The sequence below is a fragment of the Carassius gibelio genome, chromosome B25, assembly GCF_023724105.1.
Source record: "Carassius gibelio isolate Cgi1373 ecotype wild population from Czech Republic chromosome B25, carGib1.2-hapl.c, whole genome shotgun sequence".
Classification (NCBI taxonomy): domain Eukaryota; kingdom Metazoa; phylum Chordata; class Actinopteri; order Cypriniformes; family Cyprinidae; genus Carassius; species Carassius gibelio.
In genome coordinates, this window is record NC_068420.1 from 21,272,914 (window position 1) to 21,285,372 (window position 12,459).

Consider the following 12,459-nt stretch of genomic DNA (forward strand, 5'->3'; position numbering starts at 1 on the left):
TTTCTGAGTGACGTCATGAATCCCCCTTATTCCCCTTCTGCTAAGTATAGCCCACTCTGGACAATCCAATCCAGTCAAACCCCTGATGGATAAACCTTCAGCAGCGGCGTCCTCTCTAACAATAATAACTCAATAATGCGCTATCATAATGTGCCGTTTTTTTTGGCTTTGTCACCTTGTTTTTTTCTTCTCCTGCACAAACGATATTAATTTGTGAAGCAGTGCGTCAGGTGTGTGTTTGCTCGGATGCACACCTGTTAGTGTGGACGTGTGTGTGCGGTGCAGTAGTGATGGGGCTGTGCAGCACTAGATTGATGCCTCGGCTGGACGGATGGGCTGCACACTCTAAAGTGCCCCTGGGGGAGCCAATAGATAAATCAGTTTAAGCCCTGGACCCCATTTAAAAAGGCTTTGGCAGGTTAATGTGATATCCACTCCAATCCATTACAGCAGCCTCTCGTTCAGGTAAATAGGCACTTACTCTGTTCTGACCCACACTCTCTGCTATCCAATTGTGTTTATTTCATTAGCTCATCCGTGCAGAGTTTCCAATGACACAGGATTTCAATTGATCCTGGGCTGAAGATGATGGCTGGCATCAGGTGGCTGGGATGTGTTCAGGAAGTGGAAGGTGTCTGGGGTGCTGGGACTTATGGGTGACGCATGGGGTCGGATCGGGGCGGTCTGGGTTTAGCAGGGCATTCCTGTGGGCGACTGCCAAGTGTTTACAACCTTAATCATTGATAAAATGGCCTTCAGTGCCTAGCTGCCTACCTAGACAACATTTTTAGGCATTATGGCCAGTTTAAAGGGTAACATGCAACACGAGTTACATTATCAGATCTGCAATCAAACATCTTGTGAAAAATCTTGTGAAATGAAGTAGACTTTAAAGAGTGTTAACTGAATTTAATGTTTTGATACACTTACATTAATGTCATTTACAAATAAATGAAAATGCATTATAGTTTAAGTGTATATTAAATATAGTTCACTGATCTTATTTGATGCAGTCTTTGAAATGTGGTTAAAGTAATGTGTGCTTTTGAATGTACTGACGAGCATTTATGCTCAACTAAAATATTCTTTAATATCATTTCTACTGAAATGTGTATGCCGTGTTTCACTACTTTTGCAATCACACAATCTTAACACAGAAGTTGTTGTTTAGTACATCTATTATAATAATTATTACTCCATTAAAACACAACGAGCGATTTTTAAAACGGTCATTTAGAAATGATTTGAAATGATTACAAAGACTGCTTTTTAAAGGACTACAGGATGTAAAGAAAAACAAATAGTCATGAACGTGTCTCTTTAAGAACATACTGTATAAGTGTCTTTTACTTCATTAATATTATATTATCCACAAGTACAGTTGTTTTTATATATATATATATATATATATATATAGTGCAGTGCAGCTCAATACAATTGCGTGCACTGCTTTTTCTCACAAGGGAATATTTTCAGCAAATTTGTTTTCACCAAGGAGTTTAAGGAAAAAAAATACATCTAAAACCAAGTAAATACCTACATGAATTATAAATGAAAAGTATAGTGAGCTATAAAAGAGCAACATTTGAGCAATGAAATGTTCCTAGTTAATGATCATTCACCATTTGGGTAGATTAAAATGTATTAGGAACATTATCAGAGTGATAGTCTCCATTATATTGATTAAAAAAAGTATATATATATATATATATAGAAATGATGCTAAATGTTCCACTTAGAAATTATGAATTATGACAGATGATTATATATATATATATATATATATATATATATATATATATATATATATATATATATATATATATATATATATATATATATATAAAATCATCTGTCATAATTCATAATTTCTAAGTGGAACATTTAGCATCAGAAATGATTACCTCCAGAAATGCGTGTGGAAAATTACCCACATGAAGTCAGTAAAATGAAAAAAATCCTGATGTCTTGATGTTTTTGTGACAGGTGCAGGTTCACTGACAAACTTGACCATGTCACAGAATAGCGTGCACTGTCTGTCACACGTGTGTAAGGGGTAAAACGGCTAAATAATTGCTCTGTCACAGTTGTGATGCAGCGGACTCATATTTGGCATTATTTTATAATTTTACAGCTTTTACAGTCTGTGTTTTCCGCTATGTTTGATTACTGCTGTTTCTTTATTTTAGTTAACAAATGGACAGTAAACAGAAATCAGGAATCACACAACTGAACACACACTCGTATAATATCTGCACTTTGAACTCGTCCTGCGCTAAACACGATCATGAAGCGTTTCTGCAGGGGGAGGCCAGCGCTCGCCCAGGCTCTGAATATATATTGAATATTTGAATATCGTAGGCACTCGTTTGCATCCAAATGAGTTCTGCTTGTCTGGGTGATGGACAATTTCAACTTGACCCCTGTCTCTTTGTGTGCAACCTACAGTTTACTGTCAAAAGCGTCTCATTGTCTTCGGCTCATTTGTGTGTTTACCTCTGGCAACCCCACATTTCTCAGTGTCTCCAAAGTATGGATTTTGTCTGCAAACGTTGTATTTTATACCCCAGTCACACTATTGTCTGGGTGAAGTCTTCTCCCTTCTATTGTTTAAAACCTTCATGCAGAATCCATTGAGGTAAAGAGATGTGTGCGGAAAATATGACAAATATCACAGTCCATTCATTAGTGGTGTTTGGTTAGTCAGATACAATATAGAAATGATTTTTCAACGTTGTAAATAAAACTAAATTATTGGAGTACATCTTGCAAGAAAATACTATTTCAGTCTTTCTACTTTTACCTTTAATTAAAGGCGTTACTTGACAGGGTTAATATAGAGCACTAAAACAATCATAAGAAAAATAAGTAAATTAAAAAAATCATTAGGTAAAATAAAAGAAACTAATATAAAATAAAGTTTAATTTCAGCTAGTTTGAACTTGCACATTTACATCCAGACTCTGGCAGATTCGACAGGCACAAAGACGCAATGCAGTCTGTGGATTAATTTGGTGACTGCTAGCCTATGACGGGCTCCATAACCTGTGTGTGTGTGTGTGTGTGTGTGTGTGTGTGTGTGTGTGTGTGTGTGTGTGTGTGTGTGTGTGTGCTTGTCCAACTGAAGCCTCTCCAAATGACTTCACCAATCACTTGTGAGAGCAACCAATTGGCTTCTCAAATGAAAAATATAAAGATACGGATATTATGCATGAAGTTATATTGGACTCTCGGAGGGCCACTAAAGAAGTAATTCCCCTCGGATGGAGATACCCTGTAACTAATATGAATGCAAATTGGATTAAACGCCTGCATTAGTGTCTGATAAACAATTTACGTTGCCAAGTGCTCAGAAGGGTTGCAACATTTTAACTCGAGCTCTCGCTTTTGATAGACCGTGTGATTGAATTAACTTCTGTGTACTTTTAGTTCTCAAAGACTTATTCCTGAACATATTCTTTGAATGCTTTAGAATTAAATGTTTATACAAATAAAGGAGGCGTAACTCTTATTCTCACTGTAGTATTGTTATCGTGGACACTCTGTGTGTTTCCAAATATGGTAAGGGGCGTAACTTTTCCGTCACACACTTAAGGAATCCGGCAAATCACAACGGACTTGATAACATTATTAAAATAAATATTTTCTTGTATAACTGCTGTATAGTTACTATTATTTACAGGAACAGATATTTTGGGATGTATTTATGTGAGCAGTTTATTAGATTTTGAAGCAGCTATTGAATCCATCTAGTGAGAGAAGATAATTGGTTCACTGTTTGGCTGTGTGTGTGTGTGTGTGTGTGTGTGTGTGTGTGTGTGTGTGTGTGTGTGTATGTGTGTGGGGGGCTAATTAAAGGATAAGAGGCTTGTCTATGCTTTACTGAGAGGGCAGTTCATTGTGTCGGCCTTTCTTAAAGCATTACATGCCAAGAATTGTAGAATTAACATCTCTTACACTGCCTTCTAGATGTTATTACCTCTTTCAATGAACGCTTCAGAATTTTGAGCATTTAACAGGTTCTTATTTGAGAATAGTCAGCGCGTGTGTGGGATCCGAGTATGCATAACACTACTGGTCTATATTGTGCTCTGTATGCACTTCCTTATACATTGAACAAAATTAGAAACACAACACTTTTGTTTTTGCCCCTCATTTTTCAGGAGCTGAACTCAAAGATCTAAGACTTTTTCTATGTACCAATTCCAATCCAGTCCAATTTCTCTCAAATATTGTACACAAATCTGTCTAAATCTGTGTTAATGAGCACTTCTCCTTTGCCGAGATAATCCATCCACCTCTCAGGTGTGGCATATCAAGATCCTGATTAGACAGCATGAGTATTGCACAGGTGTGCCTTAGGCTGGACACAGTAACTGTGGAACAGGTGACTTAAATGAACAAAGATTAACCAATGATGAGAACAGGAAATTAACTAAATGAGGACAGACAGGACAAACAGAAACCAACATGTCACAGTATGTCACAAGGGACACCTTAAAATAAAGTGTTATCAATATTTTGAAGATCTTTAAAATATATTTTGAAGAATGTTGGAAACCAAACAGTTGTTTGTTCCCCTTTGGCTTTCATAGTATGGGAAAAAAATACTGTTAAAGTCAATGCAACTATTTAAAAATGTATATAAAAAAAAAAAATTGAGGGGGGGGGGGGTGAACTATCCCTTAAAATTTGGCAGTGTAGGGCATAACAAAATAAATGGATAAAATGATAATAAATACAAATAAATCAGTGTAATTAACAAGTTGTATATTGGAAATATTCTTACTATTTTTGTTCAATTTGTGTCAAAATATTTCTAGAGTGAAGAAATGATGAGACCGATCAGTCTCAAGAACTACAGATATGTCTCATTTCATATCAATAGAATGGTTAGACACAATTAAAAATCACACACACATCTGATTTAAAAAAAAAAAAAAACTGCTAACCATAGTTTCAGTTTTCAGAGTTTGTATTGAGTGAACTGCATAAATAGTACAGAAATCTTCATACTAATGACATCACAACCATGAGCTTATTAGCATATGGCCACAAACATTTACAAATGTCATTTAAAAAGCCTAATAGCACAGTAGCAACAACAGACAACTGGTTAATTGACTCCTAAGAGTTTGCATCAGAGAGAGGGTAGAAAATGGGCAATGAAATGAAGACCTTGACAAAGTTTGTAAGTGGACTTCAGGGAAAAAAATAAATGCTAAAATGTAAAAGTGCAGCGTGTTAGCTTTAAAGGTTTAGGAGTGATTGTGTGTCTCTGTAAGGTATTTAGCAGTAGACTGCTAGCGGGGTGCAGGACATGACGTGCTATTATGACAGCCTTTCAGGTGTGCTGTGAAATGCAAGTTTCTAACACGCATGCAGTATTTCAGCAGAGCTCGAGGTAAAACTGCTCTCAATGTGCCAGACTCATGCTGCGATGTCATCGCATATTTAAGCGTCGCGATTGTAAAAAGTTGAGTTTAGTAACTCGGAGGCTCACCTGGAGTCGTCGCCTGTCAGAAACGCCTTCGCTTTGGCTCTCCGCTCGGCCTGTCAAGGTGTGCGCGAATCACAGCGCTGTTTATTCTCTTTGATTTGTCGCAGATGTATGCAGCGCTGTTGACATGAGATTCTCTTATTATTTTACATTCAACATCCTCCCCCCAAGTTTATCTCTCGCCTGTTCTCATTCGAGCAATTCAGTTGACTCTTGGATCTTAAAACGTGTGAAGAGTCTTCAGAAGTGTGGCGCTACATGATCATCAGAGATAGTCGTTATGACAATGTTCCAGTTGTCGTTCGCACTTCTGCTCACTTTATGATACTGATCAAAACCAGCAAAGTGAAGCTTTAGTTTCCTTCTCGCCAGTACATGAATACTTGCACAAAGTTAATTAGGCCTCAGACTGAACGTGTCCAACGTGTGTTAGAGGCTTTTTGACAGGTCTGTTAAAGGACAGCAATTAAGAAGACGAGAGAGAGAGAGTAATTTTTCATTAATGTTAGATGTAATTTATCTCATCCGTGCAACGTGCTGCATGGATGATCCAAAATAACATGAAGATGAAGAGAAGTGTACAGGCGACACATTTGCATATTGGAGACAAATGGAGGTGTGGTGAAAATAAACTATTACCCTTTTGTCCCTGTAATCAGGGCTGTAATCTGTAATCTAAGCGTAGACCAAATCCCTACACATGAATGTAAAATGAAACTATAAATTGAGTTGTTAACATGACAACAATGTACTAAAAGCAGAAATGTTTTTCCTTTTACTTTTGATAAGTTTTGCATACAGACGACAAGGTCAAACCGATTACTGTTGACTCAGATCTGTGTAAACGAGTAAAAACACTGTATTATTCCTGCCGTACCAGTAGGTGGCGATGTTACTTTGTCATGAAACATATTCTTATAGACTGAACACGTAATCGGCGTGATGTCACCGTTTTCGCAAATTCACATGTTTGCAGTTTACACAATAACAGTATTGTTTTCAAAGATGTTTTTAGTAAAAAGCGTTGTCGGGTAAACGTGCCTTGAGCATGGCGTTTGGAGTGGGATCTGTTCATCCAACTAGTGGTCAACGTGGGAGTGCTTGGGAAATAGGTGGAAGTTTTGCAATTCCACAGAGATACTTGTTACCTTTAACCGGGTGAATTGCATGGCTTCACCCAAAAACGATAAGAAAACAAATGGTTTTGTTTGGTTTTCATTTTCTTATTTATTGACTTTGTGTGTATTCCTTTGTTTTCCTATTTTGTTACAGTTTTTTTTTTTTTTCTGGTGTTTTTGTGTGAGTGGCTGTTCTTATTTGAAATACAGAAAAAAACTTTACTCTGAAATATTATTACAATTAAAAATAGTTGAAGTTTAAATTTATTTAAACTTGTTATTCATTCCTGTGAAGACAAAGTCATTTTTGTGTGTGTTACGTTATACTTCAGAATCACAATTCATTTGCTGCTCAAAATAATGTCTTATTTTTGAATGTTGAAAATAAAAATTAAAATTAAAAAAACATTTTCAGATTCACTTGTCTTTTTTGTACATTTTTGAGCCCTTCATAGTTACTACTATTTTTGATGATCAATCAGCTTTATTCTGATTGCTGTCAGTAAGAGGCCATTTTATAGTGTAAATTGGTGTCATGATTATGAAAAGATGCAGCAGTGGTGTTTCTCAAGAATAATTACCTGCACTGAACTGATTGATGCGTCTCTTTTATTGAATGGCTCGAGTGTGTGTGTGTGTGTGTGTGCTTTACTGCTGGAGGAGAGTGTTTTTATAAGTGATTTGTGTGATGAGAGTGTTTCAGTAATGAGGTCCCGTGGGACTTTCACCGGGTAATTACAGTCTCTATGAGATATTAAACTGTTTCCTGTGTCTTTTTGTTGGGCTTTAATTGCATGCAACAAGTAAGGCAAGTCTTTTCATTCTCTTCCATGGCACAAACGAATGTAACTCGCATCATGTCTGCAAAATAATTGATTTATATGATAAATAGCGTCACATAAGGGAATTTTAAGAGATGTCATGGAGAGCTGAAAGACCTCCTGTTCTATTGAGATTGATAGCTGAGGTTTGTTTCATGTTGAGGATCTGTGTTGTGTTGGGGGAATCACACTGGTTCTGCACTATTCTCGTTTGAATTGATTTTTGAAAATATTCATTAGAACAGTTAACACATAATTAGACAGATAATTCAAAGTAACAACCTAAACTAGATCATTCAAAATAGTGTCCTTCGTTTTGATGAATAGTATTTTAATAGCCTGCACATTCATATTTCAATGCTTTTACATTCCCTCGCAAAAAGTTTGTGTTCAGCTGAGAAATTTCGGTTCCCTCACCAAACATTTGTAAAAGTATTGGAAAACTGTATTTCATTGCTTATGTGAGCAAACACAACATTTCTCAAGGCAAGAGAACGCAAATATTTTGTAAGAATAAAAAAAGTTTTTCGGGGGGAAAACAATAGCTTTGAACATAAAACATATCAGAGTTTAATGGATTATCAATAAAAATAATTTTGAAAATGTATGACAGGGACTTTGCTCCTTTTTTTTCTTGTAGAACGTTTTTTGACATTTGCATTCAGAAATGAATATGAGCTCATGGTCGAAAGTGGAGTGGCAGAGTTTAAGCAGGAATGCATGACTGTTCAGCATATGTCACGAAAAAAAGAAAGAAAGAAAGAAAGAAAGAAAAAGAAAGAAAAAGAAAGAAAAAGAAAGAAAGGAAAGAAAAAAAGCCTGTCATTTTATTGTGACATGAGAGAGAATATATATATATATATATATATATATATATATATATATATATATATATATATATATATACCGTAATTCCTAAAATAAAAACCGGTAGTCAAATAAACGCCGGGCCTCTTATAGTGGCCGGGGGCGTGGTTAATACAGACAAATAAAGGCTGGTCTTAAATAAAGGCCGGGGGAAAGTTTTTTTTAATTTAAAACGGGTTATTTAAAACAAATACTTATCAAACAGATGGAATTAGAAATGAAGGCCTCCCTCTAATAAATGCTTGCTTCAAATAAAAGCCTGTTACCTTCTGCAGTTCAGGTAAATAAAGGCCCCGGCTTTTATTTGAGGAATTACGGTATATATATATATATGTATATATACATGGCGTCGGGCCTCGGAGAGGCTTTTTATTAACAGAAAATCAAATAAAACAGGGGATAAAAGTGGCCATAGGGGGAGAGTATCAAAAACAAACGGGATCTGGTGTCCTCGTTGTGCTGTGGGGTTTGTGTAGGTCGGGCAGTGTTCATGGAGGAAGGGTCCAGGTAGTCCGGCGGCCGCACGACCTCCCCTCTTCGGTCCGGGGAACACTGAAATATTCCACATAAATTACAATTTAAACATTACAAGGTCTAATATAATGTCTAATCTGAAAAATATTCAATCAATCAGAATCATTCACAATAATATTTATAAAATCCATCCATTCATCCATCCACAAGATGAACAGATTTAATATCTAAATAGCTATCTCAGATTTAAATAGAATAGAAACAGAATAGTAACATGAATTCAGTGTATAATTTCTCTTTTTTGCTGACATTTTCAATGTGTATTTGTGTATTTCAGGTTTCATCAGACCAGGCGGAGGACAAACATTTATCTGTGATGCTTGAGGACATGATTCACAGTGATTCCAGTCGTAATGCGAGTCCTAGCGATGGCACTGATCTTAGCAGCAGTGACCTGCTGTCCTTAAGAAGTGACACCGTATCTCTGCTCAGTGAAGCGGCCATCTCATGCAAAGTTAGTAAACACACAAACAATTTTTTTTTTTTTCTATGCTGGATTTACAACACATGAATTTCAAAGCCGTATGTTGCATTCTACGGTGTCACACGCTCTCATTGAGGGACATGCTTAAATTAGTGATTTTTTTAAAATCAATATGAATGTTTGGCATGAAAATTCAGTCAAATGTTTGCATCCGATTTGTCTGTCCAAATCAATGTGAAGTAACATCAGATGAATGAAAATGCTAATTCACTCTCTGACAGTAGGTGGTACTTATGGTAAAGCAAAAATTCAGTGGCAAACAAAGGATGTTTTCTAAACAAATTTTGTTAGGAGCACGCACAGATAATTAACACTGCCAGTTCATCATTAATGATTACAACATTTATCCAATCAGCACAAGAGAAAATTCCTATAAATAACCAAGTACGTCCTAGCTTAGTTATAGCTCGACTTTCAGCATTCAATTCCCTCCCTTTGCCATCTTATCATAGACCCAATTTCCCATCCAACGAAGAGACCTATACTGGAGTTTTTTTTTTCCAGATTTGCCTCAGTTTTCAGGCACCCTGATCACTCCCTCCCTGTCAGACACAGCCGCCAAGCACCAGGCTTCATTGTGGCCACTGCTGTTCTCGACCAGCCACACGCTCTGGCCAATGGACTGTGCAAAGCCCAGTGCTCACCTCCCTCGACACATCCATTGTCCCGCACAAGACCCAACTTTTCTTGAGACCCAACTTTTCCTCCCTACTGTTATGTCCTGGGACTCATTATTGTTATTCTGGTGTAAATATGTGGCTGTGGTTGTGTGCCCTTTGTTGTGCTTGGTGTCTCTCTCTCTACCCCTCTCTCACTCTCTCTCGTTATGTGAGCATGGCTGAGAGTGGTGTATAAAGTGGCAGTCCTGTGATTGCTGCAGAGAGGGACACACTTCTCCCCTGCTCCAGACTGAGCCTTCTGGTGGGTTGTTGTTTGTTACCACCAGAGTTTGAGTTGTTTATTAGCAAGTGGCTAATAGTGTCTCTGTGGTGAGCATTGTCTGGAGGTAGAACCTAACCTGAGAAGCTGTAGGGAGAAAGTGGCTTTTTCTTTTAATTCTACTGTTTTTGGTTCAGTTAGGGAGTTGAGGGATGTTTCCATCCATTCATCCATCTTCTTCCACTTATTCGGGGCCAGGTCGCGGGGGCAGCAGTCTAAGCAGAGAATACAGAGGCATTCCCAGGCCAGCCGAGAGACATAGTCCCTCCAGTGTGTCCTTGGTCTTCCCCAGGTGCAGGAAGGTGTCCAGGAGGCATCCAGAACAGATGCCCGAGCCACCTCAGCTGGCTACTCTCGATGTGGAGGAGCAGGGGCTCTACTCTGATCTCTTCCCAAGTGGCGGAGCTCCTCACCCTATCTCTAAGGGAGCGCCCAGCCAACCTACGGAAAAGCTCATTTCGGCCACTTGAATCAGGGATCTTGTCCTTTCAGTCATGACCCACAGCTCATAACCATAGGTGAGAGTAGAAACATAGACCAACCGGTAAATCGAGAGCTTCGCCTTGCAGCTCAGCTCCTTATTTACCACAACAGACAGGTACATCGACCGCATGATTGCAGAAGCTGCACCTATCCACCTGTCAATCTCTCAATCCTTGGTTGGGTAAACTCCCTTGAACCCTACAGCACCCTGGTAAGGGTATAAAGCTGGTCCAGTGTTCCATGACTGGGACGAAAACCGCATTGTTTCTCCTGAATACAAGGTTCGACTGTTGGCCGAATTCTCCATGGCCTCACCAAACTCCTCCCAGACCAAGTTTTGCCTCCACAACTTCTGGACCCAAACATATTGTGAGTGTCTGCAGCCCGCTTGGCCTGCCGGTACCCGTCAGCTGCCTCAGGATTCCCACAAGCCAGCCAGGCCTGGTAGGATTCCTTCTTCAGCTTGATGGCAACCCTTACTTCCAGTACCGGATAAATGGTCCACCACAGGGTTTGGGGATTGCCGCCTCGACAGGCACCGGAGACCTTACGGCCACAGCTCTGAGTGGCCGCATTGACAATGGAGGGCGGAGAACATGATCCACTCAGATTCAATGTCTTCAGCCTTCCGTTCTGTACAATAGAATCACCAATAACTAGAGCACTTTCATCAGGTTTCTCAGTGGGTGCATCACTGAGTGGGGAGAACCTGTTTAATGTTTTGATCGGAACAGAAGAGCGGTGTTTTGGCCCATGACTACGCTGCCTCACCGTCACCCAGTTGCCCTGCTGCAGGGTCTCTGTTTCTGGAACCGAACAATGTACAGGAGTCCCTGAGCTAGACGCATCCAAAGCCGTATCTAGAGCCCTAACATTCTTACTGTCCTCAATTAAAGTTTGGATGCGTGTCTCTAATTCTGAAATCTTCTCTGTCAGCCTAACTATTTCCCTGCATTTATCACATGTGAATCCCTCATCAGCGACAGAGATAGATAAACTGTACATGTGGCAAGAGGTGCAAATAACAATAGCAGGAGAAGCCATTACTCACCGTGCTTGATGAACTATTCTTACTGCGGTTGTTTGATGAACTTGTGAAAAACTGGAGCGAGAGAGAGGAGAGGAGAAAAGAAAACGGCGATATTCGAATGAAAACACTAATGACAAGCTAACGAGTGCTAACCCTGAGTGTGCAAATGTAGTTTGTCCTCATGCACGTTATACCGACTATACATTCCACTAGTTTTTCAGATTGGTGGGTTTCGCCAGGCTGTGAAGAAATAAAGGGTTGAGTATCATCAGCATAACAGTGAAAGCTTTCTAATATCTAATTAGAGCATATTATGATACAGTCTAAATCCTGACTGGAAACCTCACCTTCTTTTCTCTAAGAAGGAATATAATTGTGAGGATACCACCTTTTCTAGTATCTTGAACAGAAAAGGGAAATTCGAGATCGGTCTGTAATCAACTAGTTCTTTGGGGTCAAGTTGTGTTTTTTGATGAGTGGCTTAATAGCAGCCAGTTTGAAGGTTTTGGGGACATATCCTATTGACAATGATTAATTAATAATTGTCAGAAGAGTATCTATGACTTCTGTAATCACCTCTTTAGGAGCTTACATAAAACCGTTTACTGCAGAGTGAGAACTAAAGACATAAAGCATGTTACTTTTATCAGGTTATTCATTGATATATTTTCAGACATGATTAA

At 38.6% G+C, this 12,459-nt stretch overlaps 1 protein-coding gene across 4 annotated transcripts in view; it reads left to right on the top strand.

Moving 5' to 3' along the window:
- LOC128014367 (ankyrin repeat domain-containing protein SOWAHB) overlaps positions 1-12,459 on the top strand; it is a 61,830-nt gene that overhangs the window by 8,260 nt on the left and 41,111 nt on the right. For all 4 annotated transcript variants that reach the window (XM_052597938.1, XM_052597941.1, XM_052597939.1 and 1 more), the window contains exon 4: positions 9,118-9,294. In XM_052597938.1, coding sequence (XP_052453898.1) covers positions 9,118-9,294 — 177 coding nt within the window. The remainder of the gene's footprint in view (positions 1-9,117; positions 9,295-12,459) is intronic.